Source organism: Megalops cyprinoides, chromosome 21, assembly GCF_013368585.1.
Source record: "Megalops cyprinoides isolate fMegCyp1 chromosome 21, fMegCyp1.pri, whole genome shotgun sequence".
Taxonomy (NCBI): Eukaryota; Metazoa; Chordata; class Actinopteri; order Elopiformes; family Megalopidae; genus Megalops; species Megalops cyprinoides.
The window spans coordinates 17,703,759-17,725,427 of record NC_050603.1 but is presented as its reverse complement, the minus strand read 5'-3'; the positions used below and the strand labels follow the sequence as shown (position 1 = coordinate 17,725,427).

Here is a 21,669-nt window from a genome sequence, read left to right as displayed (position 1 = left end):
CAGAATGCACAAAACTGGAAACGAGTCACAAACAACTGTCCTTTCATAATGACAGCCAGGTATTACACGCCATTTTATATTTTACAACAGCAGCATTGTGTCAGATTTGTGCATTTTCAGATATTTCCTGTCAGTAAAGTCATTCAAATATGATCTGTCAAAGTGTTTTCATCTATGGAACATGGATACAACACACACCACAATCTACTATGGCTGGGTCAAATACTAGACTGAGTGGAAACGGTTAGAGAAAAAATTTGCACATGACCACTTTGTTCTGCCAGTGTGAGAAATGTGATGAGAAGACTTTTGGGGTGGGGAAAAAGATCCAGGACAAAGCTTACTTGGTAAAAACTTTATTCATGATTGTTTAAGTAAACAGAATTTGACATCTGAGTCACCACTGATATACTTCAGAGTTCTCGTTCAATTTGACTACTTTGCCTGTAGCTTTTAGGACATAAAACACTGGCACTTTGGTGCGCATTTGCGACATCAAACAAAACAGAAGAATGCTGACAACAAATGCGGGACTCCAGCGGCTTATGGAAATTCTACTCTCTCCCTCTACACTGCCGGCCTTCTGGCTACAAAACACCCAACACTGCATCTACACTCAAACCCTTCTCTGTAACCCTAACCATCTTATTCTGCAACCACACACTGAAAAATGCATGCAGAATGCACACAGAAATGCAGAAGGGCTCTACCATCTAGTGGTACTTGTCTATACCATTAGCGATGTGGTCGTTAAATGCGTCGTTACGTGTAAGTTATTCTGAATGTGCATTTTGTCACACTGTCAGAGACTGTACTGTGAGATAAAAGACTACTCATGGCATATACATATGGAATATATGGAATTCCCTGTCCTGTCCTGCACTGTATATGCTTTTAAAATCTCCTATAGAATTTACTTCAGTGCTGGAACTCACTCTCCTGTTTGATAAAATGTACAAAGTGCCAGAATCCCTCACCCTGAATTGCTCCTCTCAGTTAACAAAAGAAACTAACAGAATGATGTTTTTTTTCCCTACATCAGGAAAAACAAAACACATCTTAAATAACATTCTTACCCAGAAGTCCTCAGGTTCACCTCCAGCAGGAGCCCCGCCTAGCATGTCCACATGGTGACAAGGCTGGGTCAGGGCCCTCCAGAGCGCACACCCCTGATAGATAGTCAGGTGACAAAGGCAAGGAGTTAAAATACAAAAAACAACGGGTGAAGAAAAAAAAAAAAAAAAAAAAAACAGTCTGCTTTGAACACTTTGTTTACTTCATGTCTCGTCATAAAAAATGTCTGAAAAGCAAGCGTAACTTTGAAATGTCAATTAAACACCGACTCCAAGCTATGGAAAACTGACCTGATTTGTTGAAGGATTTCTGCATTGTTTTCACTTGAAATGCTAGTGACTGGAGAGCAACCAAAATGATTAATTGGTTGTGGATTCCAGCTGAATGAGCAGTGTTCTCCGGAAACAAACAATAGGGCTTATTGTTGCAGAGAATTTAAAATCATTACTCTCTGATCCAAACAAATAAAAATCAGTTGTTAAAAATGTTTTCTACGGATTCTTGCAATTCTGTGTGTGCTCTGTCATATACAGTACAGTCATGGCACACTAATGCTACCAGCCATCAACCACAGAGATTAAGTCAAAGCATTTTCAATTTTACAATCCTGAATATAAAAGTTTAACAAATGGCTTTCATTCCTAACTGGCCTTTTCCGTTTAAATGTTTTGTCACTTCTTAAAATCTATATATCTTGCCAGTTTATCAACGGCCAACTGATACTGTGTTAAACTGTAGTCCAGGGTTGTTGTTAACATTCTCTACTGTTACCAAGCCTTATTTTCAAAGATAAATGCCAGGGCTCTCTTGCAGTGGCTCTCCAAGCTACCCATTTAAATAAAGTATGCAATTAAATCATACACACGGATAAATGTACAAACCAAACACGCCCTCTCAAAGAGCCTGTTCTTGCCATCCTGTCCTGTTTGCAAACTGCATTTCACATAGCTGGTTTGTGTTGGTGTCAGTGGGAATACTTCACATTCTGAGGTCAGCTTCGGTGAACATGGTCAACAGCTCAGAGGCTTTGCAGCTGTAACATCACTGTGTGATTCTTAAGCTCATGTCATGTGATGACATGCACACAGACATTTGACGCTTGCAGATCTCCTTCAACAGTTGGAACACAACTGTCTCCAGTTAAAGGCACTATGCGAATGATATGTATTATATATACACAATTTTGGATATGGGCAGTGCAAACTTTTGTGAAAAATCAGCCTTTATTTTTAGCTAGCTTTTCAAGCACAGCAGTACACATTGGAGAAGAGATGTGCTCCTCCTCCAATTTATATTTGATCCTACATAAAATCACCTCTGTTCTGTGCCCCCCCCAGAACCCCCCCCCTCACCACCACCACCAAAATTGATTTTAGGCAAAAGGCAAATTAATATAGCAGTGAATGTTGTAAATGTGTATCTGTGTTCTCCACTTTCAGTTCAAACGATGCCAGATAAAAACGTGAGAGGATTTTGGTTAACCACTGAAACTTGAAATGGAGACCAATTTCTAAACAACTGTGAAAGCTACAAATTAAGTGAGACACAAGGCTGTATCTCTCATGTGCACATACAACATAAGTACCTATAAAGCTATGCACCTCATGCTTTTATTTCATATTTTAATAAAAAAAATACCCAATTCAGAAACATTTGGTCATTTAGAGAAAGGTGGCTCTAATTAGTCCTAATTGTGCATAAGCTCTTGAGACTTGGTAGCCAATAAAGTGCCTGGAGATGAAGAGGAAAATTGGGTAGTCTTTCCAGGTTGCAGATGCTGATGTTCGAGGACCAACTGCATCAGAAACTGAATGCAGCAGAAACAGTCTTTGCAAGTTGGGGAAATCCTTTTTATTCCCAAATAGCAGATCGGCCAATCAGCAAAGCAGAAAATGACTGACAACAGCCCCTCGAGATCAGGGGTTGCCACTTGAATGCAGGACCCTGGAGATTAGTCTGTGTCTTTGTAGTCATGCGTCCAATTCTCTGTCGAAATTCATTTTCGTATCAGACATCCTCTTCCAGGGTAAATAACAATGATTGTAATTATATGGTTCTTTACATCAGGAAATGGATATCTGAACTCTGGACCAATCCAGGAAAAGTACAACTGTCGCTGTACCCCTTTTCTTCAAATGCTCGATATTTATGCTTTGACAGTAAAGGGAAACGGGCCAGAGCATCAGCATGTTGGAATTGTGGGTAAAGGATGAACAGCAATACAGTAACCATTAAGGCAAAGCAGCAGAAGCACTGGGCCCTGTGCTACCAGAGATGATGAGCTGGTATCTTCCTCCACAGCACCCAAGCTTAAGGCTAACAGGGACTTTCTAGGTTGAAGGGCCACAGTGGAAAGAAGTCCAACAACCTTTCTGTAATAGAGAACAAAGGCCCCTAAGCAATCCTTTGTCCAAACTAATCATTTTAAAGGCGTGTATTGAATTGGTTGAGGAATTCCATTTTGTAAAAGCCTTGTAATTGAAATCTTTTTTTTTTTATCTATTTATTTATTAGTTCAATAGTTTGGTGTGTCAATGGCAAGCGATTTGATGAAACTGATACTCGTCTCACTTCTTCAGATTGTGCAAAAAATTTCCCCATGAGAAGTGACTTTACCTGTCAAACTCACTTCATTCAAATTTGTCCAAAACGGCAAAACAACAAACTGCAACTAAGGTTGCAAGGTCCTGGTGCAACCGTAGTGAAAGTAAGTAAGTGTCGGTGTGGGCCTGACAGAGAGAGTATTCCATTCAAACCAGCTCACCCTTTGAGAAGAACACAGCTGAGGTGTGCCCTTCATGCTAGCACTGCCACTCTCGCGCGCCGCCACCTGGTTGAGTCGGAATAAAAGGACAGATCTTAAACAGAACCAAAGACTACTCAGTCAAAAGAAAAGAAGTTTAACCCTTCTCAGTATCTGATGATCTCTGGGACAGGATTTTGTTCACTACGCATTCCACTTTGGTTATACGAAATATTTTCTGCTGATGTCTGAAGATGAGTTGCAAATAACTCCGGTGGACATGTGCCGCAGGGCAGTAAAGCTTTGTACAGCCAGCCCTACATCACAAACTGAGTCCTCATACTTCCTTCTTTAGAGATTTGGTCTTACTTCAGGAATATAGACAGCACAGCACTTTGGTCCTCCACAGGAATGAGTCGATTTCAAGCACTCTGTAGCCATTTGGATTTAAGGTGCTGATAGCATAAAGTATTCCGCAGGTGCCACTCTGGAGAACATGATTTTTCATGAAAATCCGGATGTTCCAAAATGACACAAATATCAAATAAAGTGCGTGGTAAATGCTGGAGAGCAAAGGGTTAAAATCCTGTCTGATTCACAACAATGCTGAATATTCAACATCACTTTTCATGGTCTCGTTTAGATGATTTCAAGCGATGAACCTGTGGTTATGTTTTTAAATCGATTATTATTTCATGAAATTCACAGGCTGTTATAGATATCTGTATTGAAAACTGAGATTAGAACAGTCTTCAATTTCTTTTTTTCCAAGAGAATTGGAATAGGATCACTCACATTATGCAAGTTTTCCTTTTCTAGACACTCCTCAGAAAAGTCACAATTGGATCAAATATTCTGACAACTGAATTTGAGATAGCTGATAACCAAATGGTATTCAGTTGGGTTTTATTGAAATGTAACAATCAAAGGTTTTTAAATACAAACATCAGAGAACAAAGCGGCAGTGACTCTGAAGCCAAACCAAATTCTTAAAAGAGAAAAAATGTCTGAAGTTGTAAAGACATTTAAAAAGAAAACCAACAGTCTACTTCTACAAAATGCGTACACGTTATTTCTCAATACAAAAATGGAAAACGTTCCTCTTTTCTGTGGATTATTTTCCCCATCTCTCTGCAAAACAACTGAAAATAAGGCTCTTGCTTTGGGCCTTTAATGTAAGAGCAAAACCCTATGCCGCTCTATTAGACAGACACCTGAAAGGGAAAAGTCCAGGGGAAGAAAACCCATTTGCTTCCAGCAGGACACTCATGATTTCAATGTCTTCTCAAACTTTTGAAAATAAGGGTCCACCGTAAAATATTATAATGCTGAATTAAAGCAAGAAAGGAGAAAAAACCTCAAACAAAAGAAAAAAATAATGAATAAAATTGGATTCATGTGCATAAAGCCCAAAATTGTCCAAAGTAACCATAATGATAAACAATTCAGGATAGCGGTTACACACTCATCTTCAGCCCAATACATATCTCCAGCCAATCGAAACTTCAACGTGGACGATGTTTAGCCAATTCTCTTGTGGTGTCCCCCCCCCCCCCCCCCCCCCCCAATATTTCATTTTAGAGGTGAAGCATGAAAGATAAAAAGCCAATCAAAGGTTGCTGTCAATTTCCTTGTTTTTATTTATTCATTTATTTCTTTGCCCAATAGCCTCACTGGAATCTACTTCCACTGTTGCCCATAAGAATCCTGAGAAAACTCCAGGTTGTCATTACTGTAGCCATAGTTACCGGAATAGTCGGCACCTTGCTGCAGGGGCTGCTGGGCGATGGGCTGGGACCCCCAGTTCTGCTGGCTGCTGGTCTGGCGGCGCTTGGTGTCCGGCTGGTTGTACACGTCGGCCTTCCTCTTCCCGCCCACGTTCCCCCCGCGGTTCCCTCTGGCCCCCCGGGCGCCTCGGCCCCTCGGCTGCTGGGACAGGCCTCCCCGGCCCCCTCGCCCGCCCCTCGGCGCGCCCAGGGGCACCCCCCTCTGGGGGTAGCCCCCTCTCCCGCGGGGGGGAGGGGGGCCCCGGGCCCGGGGGGGAGGGGGGCCGCCCCTGCCCACCCGGCCTCCGCGCCCTCGCGGAGGGTAGCCGTCGTCGTAGCCGTAGTAGGGGTCTTCGTAGCCGCCTCGGTAGTCGTGGTAGTCGTAGCCGTAGTAGTCGTCGTAGTAGTCCTCGTGGCTGTAGTAATCTGGCGGGTAGGCGTAGCCCCCCCTGCCCCCACGGCCCCGGCCCCTCATGGGTGGTGGCATGTGTGGTGGAGGGTAGTAATAATAATCATCATACCTACACAGGGAAGAAGGGAGAGAAAAGTATAAATTATGGCGCCCAGGCAAAACACAAGGCTTGCGTTGATATGGACCGATTCTGTGGCCCGGAATGCCGTGCTGTGCGGCCTCTCACCCTGCGCTTCTGGACGTCTGCCGGGCCGCCTGCCGGTCCTTCCTCTTCTTATCCGGGGGCTTCGCCAGAACGATCTCAATCTGCTCCCCCTCCAGCTCCTTCCCGTTCATCTCCTCCATCGCCTGCAAGGTGCACAGGGTTAACGTTCCGCCCGGCACGCGGGAGCGGCGCGGTGCCAGGGGAGGGGTGAAAACGGCGGGGCGCGCTCACCTTGACGGCCGCGTCTCTGTCCTGGAAGTGAACGAAGGCGTAGTCTTTCAGCTTCTTCACCCGCTCCAGCTTCCCGAACTGAGAGAAGGTCTTCTCCAGGAGCTCCTCCGTGACGGCCGTGGCCAGCTTCCTCACAAACAGCACCTTCACCTGGGGGAGCGGAGGACAGAGCATCACTCCCAGAATCCCTTTCCACTCGCTGACATGCAGGGAAAACACTTTCATTTATTGTTATCTAATTTAAGTCCTGAAAAGCACAAGGCACAGCCAACAGATTTCTCGAAATTAAAGAACAATACATCCTTAGGTTTGCTCTGCAATAGTTCATGAGAATAACAGTCATAAAATACTAGGCGTGAACTGCGGCCAAATGATTCAGTATCAAAAGATGAAAAGACATTTGTTTTTGAAATCAAAACTTAAGTCTTGTTACAACATAATACTGACAATGAATGAGATATCCAGTAATATACACAACATAGTAAAAAATGCATAAGACAGTAAACATTTGGCAACCAACTCATGGATGCTTTGAGAGTTTACAACACTGATTGCCACCACACAACAAACCCAGCCACCCAGGCCTGACTGTGGCTCGACTGTGGAGAGAACCACAGCAGCACAGCAACCAACCTTTGCCATGACCTCTGGGTCCGGCTCCTCGACCGGGTCGGCCCACTCCACCGTGACCGGGTTCCCCCACACCTTGACCTTGCCGCTCATGAGTCGGCGCCGGGCCTGCGCGGCCGACTTGTGGTCCTCATACTCCAGGAAGCAGAAGCCGCGGTTCTTCTTCTTGTCGTCCGGTTGGTGGTACAGGATGACCTCCATGAGGCCCTCTGGAAGAAGCACACACAGACCAGACTTGAGTCCAAAGGCCAGGACTTTCACATTTTCGCGTGACCGCTTGGGTCCTAACACAGACGAATTTCCTTGGGTGAAGGTGGTGCTGTCACTGACTGCACCAAGACTGAACCTGCTAGCTCAGGGCCCTTTGGTGGTCTGTCTGGCCACCATGAAACTAAGCTGACTCATGCATTTTTTAAAAACAAAATTAGCAATTAGCTGTGGAAAAAGAACAGTCATTTACTGAAATCCCAATTAAGCACAATCCACTAATTTGATTAACGGCACAGTCTTTTTAACAATATGTTCTCGGAATTTAATGGTATACAAAACTAGCTAGCTCTACAGCTACTGTATTGTTATGCATAATGTACTTCAGTTTTTCATTGCAGCGGCACTTAACACAATAAAAGATTTCAGTATAATCAGAATGCTGCTCCCCTAGCAGCAGAGTGGCTCAGTCAGTAAAAGTTCTCTCTGACTGCAGGCTGAGCTCTACAGCCCAGACATCACTATCCATGTCATTAGCATACGGTGAATGGGACCTTGCAGCGACAGGAAATGACTGGCACCACCAGCAATTTGCATTCAAATGAAATGACTCGCTTTAATTATTTTATTAAATAAAAGATTGTATAAAAATAAAAATACTCTACTTTTAAACAACTTTCCCAAGTTTGCAGAATTTAGCCAAGAATATTGCTCACTTAAAAACACTTAAAACTTGTTTTAGCGTTCAAAGAACATTCTTTTTTTGTTATTTGCAATTCCAAGAAATAACGGCTTATAAGAACTAAATCCTCTTGGACAACTTTTAGACAGTAATTCTGTCTGTACTGTACTTATTGTGCTGTAACTTGATAAAAAATGTCAGCATTGTAGCAGAAGTTGGGTGCTTGTGTCCAATTACGTGCAAATCAAAGCTCTGCTCGCGTTCAATCCTCTTAGATTCTGACAACTAAAAATCATCAATGTTTAAGACGTAGGTAAAGTAACACAGCAGACTAATAACGACTGTCTTTCCTGCACTAAATAAAAGACATTTAAAAATCAATTTTCTTGTAAATTTTCTTGAAAAATAATGTTTGTAACACCTTTTTAATCTCTAGCTGTCCAGCGGAGATGCTGAAACAGGATGCTGAAACAGCTTTCTCTCACCTGTCACTTTGCTGAAGTCCTCCAATATGCTTTCCCTGGTCTTGTTCTTTGGAATCGACCCAACAAACAGGCGATTGTTTGCGACGGAGACACAGACCCCCAGGTATTTACCCGGCCGGATTTCATAGTTATCACACTGAGGGCAGACAGGTGACAGAGAAAGGACATTTAGCTCCATGAACAGACAAGCTACTAACGGTGGAGAAATGTCTTCACTTCCTCAATGTGAAGGATGATATTTCTGACACTAGACTATTCCAGATGAATGAGATGAACTGTGTTTAGAAGGTGATTTGACCTAATGTTCGTGAGATTGTGTGGTGGACAGCACCTCTCAGAGGTGGGCATGTCTCACCAGTTTGACAGCCTCCTGTGCTGCCTCTTTGGTGCAGAAGGTGATGAAGGCGTAGCCTCGGTTCTGCCCCGACAGAGGGTCCATCATCAGCCGCAGGTCCCAGATGGGGCCTGCCTTTTCAAACAGGGGGACCAGCTCGTCTTCGTACAGGTCTCTTGGGATCTTCCCCACGAAAACCTGCACAGCAGACAGAATGAGGGCCTATTTTACATGTGCAAGGGACTGGTTCAGGGCCTATTACACAAAGAGAAAGCACTGGTTAACATGATGGGAAGACAGAACTGTATCAGTTAATATTAAACTCTATTAATATTAAACGTATAGACGGTTCAGTGAACACTGAACCGAGAAAAAGCCGACAGATTAAGCTACAAGCTCATTATTTAAGGAGTGTGGCCATCTGTGTTTTTCAACTGACACTGGTTTAAAAATTCTTTAGAGTAAAAACAATTTAAGAGTCATACAATCATTAGCACCAAATGGTTTACATACACAGTGGTTGGAAATGTACTACTGCCTCACTGTTGGCTGGCTGTCAATACCTACAGTATGTATCTATTAACATTAGTGCAATCAGTCTGTGGTTAAAGACTCAGGCCGTGAGTTGATTAAAAAGAAAATCTTTTTATCATTCTTTTTATGAAGACAAATCATCTTTAATTATTTAGTTAGTTTTATATTGGATTACCTGACCTGCGGAGTAGGGGTGTGGTTATAAATGAACAGAAACAAGAGGCTTTACCAGGGTGTTCAACGTTATGCCAGCGGCAGAGTTATAACACTTAATGTGTCAAGTAAACCCGATTGCAATCGAAAAATCTGTAGCTAAAGTTTTATCCGGTTAATTGGGCTGATTAACAGGTCATTAAAGCCTTATTAAAATACATGCCTGCTGGTACAGGCTATACATTGCTACAGTGCCACCAAATACGTAAAACAACATGCAGCCCCAAACAACAAGACAGACAAACTGGGGGAGCCATTCCTCCCGCCACGTTTGGACAGTTATGAGTATGTCCACTGTGAGCTATCTGATTACTGCCATCACTGTGAGCAGGATTCTCCACAGCACGGGGACGGACAGTTCAATCGGCCTTGCCTCCGTTCCGACTCCGGGCTGTGACCCTGAAAACACTGCCTCTGGTGGGGGTCCTCCATACTTCCTCTGTCCTGTGGTGACATCCAGGGTGTACCCAGTTCTCTCCAAGAGGGCCTGCGGGAACACAGAGACTGAATCACGACTCCAGAGGAACACACTCACGCCAAACACCTCTCTGACAGACAGCTGTGATAACCCGCCTGGCAGCTCACCAGTGCACCCTGCTAACCTGTCTGAGCGTATAACAGACGGCCCCGGCCTGTCTCTCCGACTGAGAGCCGAGTGAAAATCGGAAAAGCAATGGGAGAGGTCACTGCACTAAAGGCATCAATCTGTGTCGCCTTTTTATGACAGCTGTGGAAACCGCTGTGTTGCAGCCTGCGACACCGCAGCTCACCTTTATCTTGGACTCGTCGGGGCCCTTGGTGGATTCCTGCACTTTGTTTCCCTGTTTTTCTCTCTGTCTGTAGGTCTTCATGACGCCACACAGGAATGCACTTTTGTTCTGTTAACAAGAGACACCGTCAGCTAGCGTCTCCGATGCACAACACAACCAGAATAAACTATTTACTACCAGGATGCAACTCGGACAACCAGGCAAACGGACAGATGGCACAGGGGTCAGAGGTTCCGACCCCGCGAGGGCCAAGTGCTACATTGATCCCGTCTGGAAGGGGGCCTCACCTGCACGTGGGACAGGTCGCTCTCCTTGAACTGCTGCAGCACGGAGAGCGCCCCGTCCTCGTTGAACTCCCGCAGGGCATCGATCGCCCGCTCGTCGAGGTCGGCGTACGCCACCAGCCCTGGGGGCCAGACAGGCAGTGGTGAGCACACGCCAGGAACCAGGTTGACTGCCTAACCGCTACCCTACTGTGTATGTTCAACTTCCATACAAACCATCTTTCACGATCATCAACCCAATGCTGCTGTTTTGCAATAAACTGTCAGTTAAACTGCACTCTCCAAGTACACTTACGTCATATATTGGGACTGTTTTTGTCAGGGCTTCTGCAGTTTCAAAACTTGATAGAGTCAGGGCAAATCTCTAATGTTAGCAAACGTATCCCTCAACGTTCAGAGCTCTTGAGGGCCAATATCACAGGGGCATTTCGTTATGCATTATTTTAAAGTGAATTTTCAAATGGACCAAAGCTAAGATTGGGTATCTTGCTACAACTTCCTGAAGATATGAACAAACGTGCATTCCTTTGGTGAAAAAATTTACATGGTAAATAAAAAATACATCAAAATTAAAAAAAAGAAAGAAAGAACAGGAGCCAGGTGTGCAGCAGTACCTGTCTGAAATATGTTATCCAGCCTTTCGGCCACTTTCTGAGAGAGCCCGGCGTCGATGAGCGTCTGGTAGTTCTCCGTGTGTGCGACGCCAATGTCCATGGGCTCCTCTTCGCTCTTCATCTCTTCGCTCACCTCCTCCTCCTTCACCTCCTCACCCATCTCCTCCTTCACCGGCGCGGAGCTGCCGTTCACCTCGGCAGCCATTCTGCAGCTGAAAAGGCAGGGAGGTGCTGTTCAGGGCAAAACGTGCAGACAATGCCACAGGCTTGATTAACACCATCTGTAAATAACAGTAATGATAATGATATTAATAATAATCGTAAATCTTTTTTTCCACTTGTTAGTGCATATTCTTTCAAATAAAAGTACCGTGTTTGGACAAGTCTTAACACTCTCGCTATGAACGTATAAACTACAACATATGAAGTTTTTCAAACTGAATTCTTTCAAGTCTGTTCAACTTTTTAAGATGTCACATAACGTAATCATATACCTTTAAACCCAAGTAATGTCTCCAGGAGGGTCAAGTGCACCCATACTTTTTTTAAAAAATATTTCTTTTTGTTCTTTTTTCTTAAACAAGATCAGTTCAATGCTGATATTTAACTTCATTTCATTATATCTACCACAAACAGGGAGACACCTGCCTTCTGAAATTGTTCTTTTGCTAATCTAGGTAAAACCACAAAACCTTCACAAAACAATTCTTAAAACAACAAGTCCTTATCTCATTTGTGCAAACAGACAATGATATACACAGTCCATCACTGAAACAGAAACACAAGATAGAGGCACTGATGCAGTCTGCAGTTTTGTGGATTGCAAACACCTTGGGACAGGAAACAGGTAACATTTTGACACTAAGAAATCTGAAGACTAATTACAATCCAGCATATTTCAGCATTTAATGTTTAATATGAAGAAATCAAATAATTTACAGTAATGCACATATTTAAATCCTCAAAACCTAAAAACAATCGCATATGGTCAAAATAAACATCCCTCTATTTCACCTGACAATTTATGCTATTTTAGAGAACTATGGAAAAGGACTAAGCCGTTTCTCCCAAAGTACTGTTAAAATTCAGCACCTGCTGCATATGCCTATTAAATTTAGTTCTAAACTTTAAACTTTAGTTTTGTGCACTATTGCTCACTGAAACTAAAAAGTATACTCATATCCATCATAATTAAATGTTAAATTCACAACAGTGGCGCACTTCTGTTACACCACAAGCTTATTGTTCTGGATTTCTCTTTCTACACAGATATCAGCAACCGAGACCCCAACATGTACAAGATTTATAGGGAAGCCTGGCTTCCAACTGTAACTGAGCAGCAGAGACTGAACATTTACCTCAAAGAAGGCAAAAAGCAATGGCAATATTACATCTGTAGTGAGCAGAAACATACAGATGAAAACTTTCAGGCAACTTCTGAAGCATTTCAAAGGAAAAATATGCGAACCTTGGTCAAAACTGACCAACTTCTCCTACATAAAACTCTTAGCATTATATAGATGTAAGAAAGGTAGTTAAATGTACAGCTGCAGAAAAATCATTTTACTCAATCTGTTATTTATTTTATTCAATTACTTTTGCTCAGAACAGGAATTTCGCATGGCATTGTGGGGATATTAAATATCAAGACACAAAACTGGCTGCACAACCACAGTGCTGAACATGGACACTGTGACAGCCTTTGCACAGACATTAAACCAACTCCAAGCTATCTGAATTGGCTTTCACTTGCAGGTTGTAAACTAGTTTTAATGCAAACGTCTGCTGCCAGAAAAAGGATTCTGGCGTCCCGGCAGAGTGACATTACCATATTTAATGTGCTATCGCCATGAGAACTATAAACTGCAGCAAAAGCATGTCTTCAGTGGCCGAACAAATCATGAAGTCAGTGCAACTCTTCATCTCTGGAGAAAAGAATTTACTACGCATAACCCTGATGTATTTCACAGTACAATATTGTCAAAATGAAAGCTATACTCATAAAGGCAGTTTTGATGATGCTAAAACAATCGCGGGGTCCCTGGAGTCGGGATATAGCTACCACTAGAGGCCTATTCAAAAATATTGCCGTCCTAGGTGGTTGCCTGGGTGCAACTTTTGAAGAGATGACATTTTCTGCTCCGGCATGATGGAAATCGTGGTTTGTCTCTGTGCTGGAGAATTCCAGGACTCGTTCTGGGTAAAACTGGGCATTGAGGTAGACCCACCGAATCATTTTTATACCCAGGAACTGGTGTGTTCTTGTCATGTGGAGAAAACGCGCCTTTACAAATACAGACCACGGTGAGAACTCATATGAAAGCTCTGCAGAAGACAAGGGATAGCTTCGTGGACTTTTTAAGAACGGCAACATGAGGGATCTCAGGGGTCTAGTAAGAACTATGAAGAGCTTTTCCAGTGTGTACTTTCAAACATATTTAGAAATACAGTCGCTGAATAACTATGAAGTTAGCGGAACCAGGGCTGTGAGCACTTACTCACCAGTGACCGCTAAGTAGCTGCTCAAAACCACGATGCAGACGATTTAAAGCTGTCTGGCTAGCTAGTTAGTTAGGTAAAGTCCCTTGGTCTTGATGGTTAGTCTCCGGCATCAGAATTAACGAGGTTGCGTTTTGCGCTATGGAACCTGGCAGGGGTGTGTTTAGAATTTTTGTCATGTGGTAGCAAGCCAGTTGTTGCCTCCCGACGGGACCTCTTCAACATGGTCGTGCAGAGAACTCCTGTTACAGTCAGACCGGTTTTTGGCGTAATTCACGACTACTCACGCCCCTTTCACTCGATTTTAACGATCGAAAAAAAACTACTTAAAGTACACCTGACTGGCGACTGCTAATAATACCTGAACTCGCCCTTGCCCGCGCTCATGTGTCAAATTTAAGCAAAACAAACATACGAATTAGATGCGATTCTGTGGTTCACTGTTATCTCACCGATTAGAAAAACCTGTTGGCTAGCTACCTAATCCATTAAGCAGTCAGGTTGATTAGCTAGCTGGGTGCGTGAAAAAGATGGTCCACTCCCTTGGCCTAACTGTAACAAGCTACATTATTCACAAAGCGCAACCACCGGGCCTTGAACTGCGAACGTCCGCCGAGAGTACCACCTAGCTAGTTAAGTACATAATGCATTTGCACCGGGCTGTATGGACAATCCAGATAGCTAAAGTCAGCTACCGAGCTAAAAATCGACGTGCAATTAGCTGTACCTGGCTAACTTGGCGATCTCATAATCGTTACGGCCTAGCAAAAGACACCCGCTTTCTAAGACCAAACAAGTCATTCAGCTAACGGGGCAAAACAACTGAACTGTGGAAAACTTACCACTCCTTTCCAACAAAATATTCTCTGCCGCGGTTGTTGTGTGGGCAGAAGATGCGACAGCAAGCAATCCAACGTGCTTATTGTGACTAGTGGGAGTGTTTGTGCAGATCTGCCCACGGAACGTTCGGCACCGTCCCGGCGCGCGCCCACAACACTTTGTCTTCCTCTTGTTGTTAGATGGTATTTGAGGGAACTTCGGGTTCACTACCGCCACCTAGCGTGCTGGAGTGTGAATCCCAAGAGGTACGTGCATTTTCTGCCTTCCGCGGCCGATCTTGGATCAAAATTAAAATTTAACACTAAATGATTGGGACTAGGACAGGGAGTGCACAAGACTTCGCGGTCAAAGGCAGGAAATACTCACACTATTTGCTGACCTGTTGGAAAAGTCCTAACATATAGCTATAGATATAGCTTGCATACCATCCCTGGTGACCCACATGCTCCCTGTGTGTTACACTCTTGTTTAATCTAGCTCTTTAATTGTTGATAATTTCCTCTTCAATCATCTTAATAGACCAGCTACCCACTCTTCTGTCTATGGTATGACATTCAGCATCGAACCAATTCCACATTATAAAACAGGCTCACTTTTGTGGGCTATGGCCCCATTCTTGTCGTTCAAATGTGCTCTCTCCTATGCTTATTCCTAAACTGTTAACATTTGATTTTTTCAGTAATGTATAAATGCCTTACCCTCTTCTCATTACCCCAGAATATCTGATACCGACCTGACAGTTGCAAATAATTTAGCTTTTAATAATATCACTGGCCTCTGTCCAACTCATGGCAGGTTTTGACTGTATTTGTTTGTATTTGATGCTTAAACAGGCAACAGCAATGTGATTTTTCTAAATCCATATATCCACTCGACTATAAAATGTGATATCCATCATAATACATTCTATGGCACAGATTTAAATATTCATCATAACATCCTGTACATAAGATGTCAAGTTCTCTCATAGACTTACAAAGAATCAGGAAAACACCACATTTTGAGGTGTCCCACGGACGTAACGACAATGACCATGAGGTCTGACTCCTTACAAACATTTATGTCGGTACCATGTATCCTAATTCGAATTTACTGCTTCATACAGCCACATAAACGTGTACTTACGTGATTACATGTTGGACCCTTAATTCTGAAAGCACTATTGTCAAAGATATTGCGAAATTCTGTCATCTAGTGGCTATTTCGAATTATTACAGAAAGTTAAAATGCTGGAGTATATGGGCAGTGCACATTTCCAATGAACAAATGAATAAAATAATGTCTCATCGAAGAATAAATCAGAAACAAAAATAACTGCCACAGCATCCTATATTATATTTCCAGCAAAAATTTACATTCATCTACAACCAATTGCATGGTTTGCGTACTGGCAACTGATATCTTGCTGTTGTTACAGACATGCATATTATTACTAATGCATATTTCTTAATAACATCATAAAAATCTGATGAAGTATCAGCGTTGTTGATCAAGGGTAAATTTACTAGGTAAAATTATCTTGGTACAATTAACAGCTATGCCTGCAGCTCGTAAATATGACTGTTGTTAGAGCATGACAGAACCCTCAGGGTCTTATCTTTATGCCTGTATTGACATGAATTCTTATGTTTAATATGGTTACTATATGATTTATTACCATTATTATTATTACTTTCCCTGGTTTAGCATTTACAGCCACATACCATTATCAGCATGTGGAGCGCCTTTAATTCAGCGGAAGTGCCTCTGCCCTCCTGTGGCGTAGACGGAGAGATGGCACCGTTAACTCATATGGAGTTGTGGCAGTCGTCACGTTCGTCGCCCCGAAAATGTTTAGCTATGTTTTTTTCTAAGTGTAGATATACTATAAACGTCATTGGTCTCTCTCACTATTTGCTATAATCATGAAATGCCCAACAGCTACATAGTTGTAGTTGCAAATTTGAAAGGAAAGAGCTGGCATCGCAAGGACCTCGTGGCGCAACGGTAGCGCGTCTGACTCCAGATCAGAAGGCTGCGTGTTCAAATCACGTCGGGGTCAATCATTTTCACGCGTTTAATATGTTAGGGAAATTCACCTCCGGTAAGATGGACACGTTGTTACAGCCCTTTGATATTGATGTGGTTATCGGATTTGTGATACAGTATCTGGGCTTAAGTCAGGTGACATCTTCATCGAAGCAGCCTACACGACTTAAAATGCAGACACCTTCTTTTCCAGTACGTACTTTCAAACATATTTAGAAATACAGTCGCTGAATAAATATTGGTAGACAGATCAGCAAGTCAGTATTATCAGAAATGTCTTCACTGTCTTTCAATAAATTCATGTAATAAATAAATTTTTTCTTTTGATGGTAAAATACTGTACCTGAGAACTATTGTAGGATTTAAACCATAAGAAACGTGTTCTTTCCACACCTACCATTTATGCCTTATTTTGACATCTTCAAGAATCTAACATATTTTTCATAGACAAATTATCCCAAATATATCTGTAGCAATATCTTGAGTAACCCCGGAGTATGACAATTCATACTTAAGTCTTGTCAGACTTGCGTAACAACATTGTATGTACAAGTGTGAATCTTTCAGAGGGGTATCACAGACTTCACATCAATAGCTTATAAAAGGCTTTGAAAGCATATTCAAAGTTTTAACTCAGACTTGTAAAACTTGCATTTCTAGTCATTGTAAGATTGTGATGTTTCAGTTCTTACCGTATGAATATCTTTGGTAGAATCTTCAGTACCATCACAGCCAATCAAATTATTTAAATAGATAATCTTGCATGTTCTTCTGATCAGTCATTAATGATGGAAGAGTGGGGATTCAAGAAACCCAGAGTGGATGGAGCAGTTATGCTAATGATGATTCACCAACTTGAGCCAAACATTTATTTTGCCACACAACAAGGTTAGTTGATTTCTTCAGTGTTACAAAAAAAACATCATCACAGATGATACATAAAATCATTCCAGACAAAAAGGGGAAATTTTCAGGCTTTGGAAAAAGTGTGTGCACTTTATTGAGTGTTTTATTCATTTTATCGCGTACAATAACTACACAACAAAGCCGCGCAGGGCAGCGGTGCAGGCGATGGATGAGGTGTGGCGCAGACGCCCATACGCAATAGCCTAGCCGGACCTTAGTCGTCATGCTTCAGCTTCCTGATCTTGCCTTTGTGGCGATCGATTTCCCGCTGCAGGCGCTCGATTTCCTTCTTGTGGTGTTCGATCTCCTCCTCGTGGTGTCGTCTCAACGCAGCCAGCTGCTCCTGCTCCTTTTGCCTGCAGGGGGCAACAGAGGAGGGTACTCTGAGGGGACGCTACAGGACGGGGTAAGGAAATGCCCTGGGGCTCCAACACCTCAACACTGAGGTCGTGTAACATTTTCCAGAGGGGCTGATGGGACTTGAAGTCCAGGCATACAGTAAAGAGGAGAATGTGGGGAATATTTAAAACGCAACATACATAATCTCCCATCAGCCACTCCTTGAAGTGATTTGTACTGCTTCACCCAGTTTATCATCAACTAAATTTATCATAGTAGGAATCACTGGCTAGTTTACGTTTGTACTGTGATTAGAGTGTGAAGGCAGGTAAACATGAAAAGCATTCAGCTCACTTATTCTCTAAGGCAGCGTTCAAAGAATTAGCAGCACCACAAAAGTCATGAAACTTTCATAGGACAGACTCAAACACTGCTGCCTCTGGGGGAAACAAGGCCATTACTTGTTTTTACTGTTATGCGGCAGACTATGTCCATAGCTAACTTCCTAGCAAACAATTTTATTTGATCAAGCTAATCTCCAGATAAATAAAAGAAGAACAGTACATTACTAATATATTCTCTCCTTGACTAGACATTACAACAAGAAACCCTCTCCATTCACAGGAAATATGTCTTAAATGTATATTTCCCTGTGAATACAAAACTTGAATGCTGCATTCTTCAAATAAGAAAGATTTCAGAGGAAAAACGATTTGTTCCAGACACAAGGCACATATTTTCAGTACAGAAAATGCAATAATGCAATAAACACGTGACATAATAAAATAATCTAAAATCCAAGGTTTAAATATAACAGTGACAATGGTCACGGGGGAGAGAATAGTGAAGTCAATGATGGAATGGTGGCAACAGGAGCAGGCTGGACACACAACACTTTTACACCAGATAGGGCTTACAGCGTATTTTATCCTGTATGTTTTTAAGAGTCAAATACCTTGTATGTGTAGAACCATGCCTGGCCAATAAAGTCTGATACGGATTCTGATTTTCTTTCAGATGCCATGAACAAGGGGATTGATTCACACTGAAATACGTTTACCATACAGCCAGTGCAGCACTCAAGTACCACAATAATGAAGTACTATAACACTGCCAAGGAAGAGGGGGCTGATGTGGCGCTCTGCTGCAAAGGCATAGGATGTAATACGTACACACAGGAAGTGCTGCCTGGGTCAAACCACTGACAGTGCAAATTGAAAATGGGTGAATGGCACGGACGTCCTGAATTTAGCTTTGAGCTCTTTGGACCCCCCAGCTTGTTAAGGAACACTGATACTGCTCTCTAGTTTTGTGTGGTGAAATCACTTCAACTTTGGAGCACTGCACACGTGCCCTGCCCTCCCCATTGTAATGCAGTCATAGGTAGTAAGTAAGTCTTTTACACATTTAGGTCTTGTGTTATAGTGTTTCATTGGCAGGCAGGTTAGACTGGCTAATGCTCCAGTCAAACAGACCAGATGTTTATTAGCGGCCAGACAGCTGATAAAACTTGCAGAGTGTAGAGCATGGCTGAGTAGCAGTGTATGTATTTGTATTTGGTTGTGTGTGTGTGTGTGTGTGTGTGTGTGTGTGTGTGTGTGTGAGAAACCCCCTTAACCACTCAGCCAGACAATAAATTGTGGTAAACCCAACCTCTAAGAAATAGATTCAATCTACACCTGTTCCAATTGAGCACATCACATTGTTTTCCTTCACCGATTCATAAGAAGAGTTTACGCAAATCATTAAAATGGGAACATAACGATTGACATCCATGGGTGTTTACAAATGCACTGTGGGAGAGCAAAATGCTAAACTGAGGTATAATAATAGAGTTATGCCTCAAAGGTGTCAAGCTTGCGGCTGATAAGCATGTAGCGGCACGTGGTACGCCTACTGCCACCAAAGTGCCCACTAAAGGACGCCCACACACTGAATTCTGCAAAACATCTTAACATCATTTAGCTGTTCTTGTCAAAATAGTTCTTTTTTCCATCTAAATGGCTGGTTCAGAAGGAAGTGTGGGGGAGTCATTATCCTATTCTCATTATTCTGCACACTTGCTCCGAAAATCAGCTGTCCCAGTTGCACGGATGCCTACTTTCTAACTAACATAGAGAGAAAAAAAGGGGGGGGGGGGTGGGGGGGCTGGGATTCAACTTACTTGAAATATCTCTCTTCCTCTGCCGCCTGCTTCTTGCCAAAGGCCCCTCCAGCCTCACGAACTGCCCCTCCACCTCCTCCTCCCTTTCCAGCTCCTTTGCCCAGCTCACCTAGCTACGCCAGGGGCCGAGAGAGAAAATCTCAGGTCAATTTATGTGCCAAACTCCTGTCACGCTGCAGAGAATATTCTGTTACTCAGTTATAGAACATTACATTGTCTCCAAAGAGTTCATTTGACTTGCAGCAGTCACAGTAAATGGAATGATTATGGTATGCAGAGATATGCATTTTTACAACGAAAACGTACTGTTTTTATGAATAAAAACACAAATTGCACTATATTTTGCTGTATAAGAGAGGGTTGGGTTTGCTGCTCAGTATACTCCTCTACTTACCTATAGCTATACAAACAATAATATATTTTTTTCGCATAACTAAAACTTTATCATGCCAACAGCAGGTTAACCTACAAGAATTTATTGCTCTGTGTATTTCTCAATGTTTCTCTAACATCCCTGTCCTTTAAACTGTATGTACATGACGGAACTTACCACTATCATGGGTGAATTTAAGAACCCAATTAGAATTAGACATAAGAACATCTGGCAACCTTTGATTAGGATAAATTGTACCCACCAAAGTAGTTAGCTTGCTTTTTTGTGTCTGCCAACTGATGGCTGGCTAGCTAGGTAAATTTGCAGGTAGGCGGTTAGCTTGCTAACTACCTAGCAAAGCTGCTAGCTAGTTTGGTGGCACAGTCTTGTAACGTATCCTTAATTTATCAGAAAACAACCAAAAACATTTAAATCTGGGTGAGATAGTTATATCACTCACTTCGCCCTGACGCCTACAAAATAACACTATTGTTGTATCAACTCCAACTGCTGACAAGGCCTAGCTTAGCTATACGAGCTGCAACTCGATCTGCTACCAATCAACATTGCGTCATATTTAGCTACTTTACCAAAAAACAGTATTTTACAAACTAAGCCCTACATGCAAATAAGGCTTTCTATATGTCAGTAAACATAACTAGCTCTGTTACCTGGTCAGACGACATCCTGATCTGGTTAATCAGGAATCCCCTCAAGTTTGATCTTAGCAAACGAGCCATAACTGTTCGAAGCTCAGGAAAGATCACCAGTCAAGTCAGTGTGCCCTTGTGCATATCAATATACGGAAGTATGGGCCAACCAATGCATTACACCGGAGTTCACAATAGAACTCTGTAAGGCATAATTCTGAATTTTACCACCGAAGATTGATTTAGTCGACTGGCATACACCCCAGTGCACTTTTCAATTGATGTTAAATCTCATGGTGAAAGCATGGTGGACAACAATGTAATCGTTCACAAAAATTCTAAAATGATTTTAATCCCGCGCAACTTTATTGTCGGCCGCCCCTGGCAAACATTGGGAAGTCTGCGGCACTGCGCAGATTCACTGACGCTCTGAAGAGTCAATGGATTTGAATTTATGTGGATTACTCTACATTGTCGGCGAGCTGCTCTCATCGAGACGATCCGCGCAAGATAAAGACCAATTAGTTTATATGTGCAGAATATGCGCACCGTTTTTGTTTCACGAGGCTGAGCTGGCACCGCGCAGATTCACTGCTTTTTATCGTTTCTGGGGCTATGCACAGCTATACTCTTTCCCTGCTGAAAAGTTTTAATTAGTCTCCTTTACATTGTTGACGTCGATATTA

At 42.6% G+C, this 21,669-nt stretch overlaps 2 protein-coding genes and 1 non-coding gene across 4 annotated transcripts; 1 reads left to right on the top strand and 2 right to left on the bottom strand.

Moving 5' to 3' along the window:
• Window positions 1-5,385: 5,385 nt before the first annotated feature.
• LOC118768842 (heterogeneous nuclear ribonucleoprotein R) lies at window positions 5,386-14,686 on the bottom strand. 2 transcript variants are annotated; one of them, XM_036515795.1, is made up of 11 exons: window positions 14,526-14,686; window positions 11,185-11,415; window positions 10,574-10,692; window positions 10,287-10,394; window positions 9,890-10,003; window positions 8,791-8,967; window positions 8,436-8,571; window positions 7,065-7,270; window positions 6,432-6,581; window positions 6,222-6,343; window positions 5,386-6,104 (listed from the first exon to the last, which is right to left on the bottom strand). In XM_036515795.1, exons 2-11 carry the CDS (start codon window positions 11,387-11,389, stop codon window positions 5,498-5,500), a joined length of 1,944 nt encoding a protein of 647 aa, XP_036371688.1. In that variant the 5' UTR covers window positions 11,390-11,415; window positions 14,526-14,686; the 3' UTR covers window positions 5,386-5,497. The 2 variants fall into 2 exon arrangements, with proteins under 2 accessions (XP_036371688.1, XP_036371687.1); XM_036515794.1 differs by having other exon boundaries at window positions 11,185-11,396.
• A 1,806-nt stretch (window positions 14,687-16,492) lies between these two features.
• On the top strand, window positions 16,493-16,564 carry trnaw-cca. Its single transcript has one exon. It is a non-coding gene; the product is annotated as a tRNA-Trp (tRNA).
• A 960-nt stretch (window positions 16,565-17,524) lies between these two features.
• Window positions 17,525-21,116, bottom strand: LOC118768938 (ATPase inhibitor B, mitochondrial-like). The gene is made up of 3 exons (XM_036515916.1): window positions 21,005-21,116; window positions 19,961-20,073; window positions 17,525-17,813 (listed from the first exon to the last, which is right to left on the bottom strand). The coding sequence occupies exons 1-3, from the start codon at window positions 21,071-21,073 to the stop codon at window positions 17,672-17,674; spliced, it is 324 nt and encodes a 107-aa protein (XP_036371809.1). The 5' UTR covers window positions 21,074-21,116; the 3' UTR covers window positions 17,525-17,671.
• Window positions 21,117-21,669: the final 553 nt, after the last annotated feature.

Bases quoted from the DNA above. Each gene is read 5' to 3' on its own strand.
- LOC118768842 (XM_036515795.1), bottom strand. From the start codon at position 11,389: ATGGCTGCCGAGGTGAACGGCAGCTCCGCGCCGGTGAAGGAGGAGATG. The intron at 7,271-8,435 runs GTGAGAGAAAGC...TGCTTCTTCCAG, and splicing joins GGACTTCAGCAAAGTGACAG to AGGGCCTCATGGAGGTCATC. The intron at 6,105-6,221 runs GTGAGAGGCCGC...TTCCCTGTGTAG, and splicing joins CAGACGTCCAGAAGCGCAGG to GTATGATGATTATTATTACT.
- LOC118768938 (XM_036515916.1), bottom strand. From the start codon at position 21,073: ATGGCTCGTTTGCTAAGATCAAACTTGAGGGGATTCCTGATTAACCAG. The intron at 20,074-21,004 runs GTAACAGAGCTA...CCCCTGGCGTAG, and splicing joins TCAGGATGTCGTCTGACCAG to CTAGGTGAGCTGGGCAAAGG. The intron at 17,814-19,960 runs GTAAGTTGAATC...TGCCCCCTGCAG, and splicing joins GAGGAAGAGAGATATTTCAA to GCAAAAGGAGCAGGAGCAGC.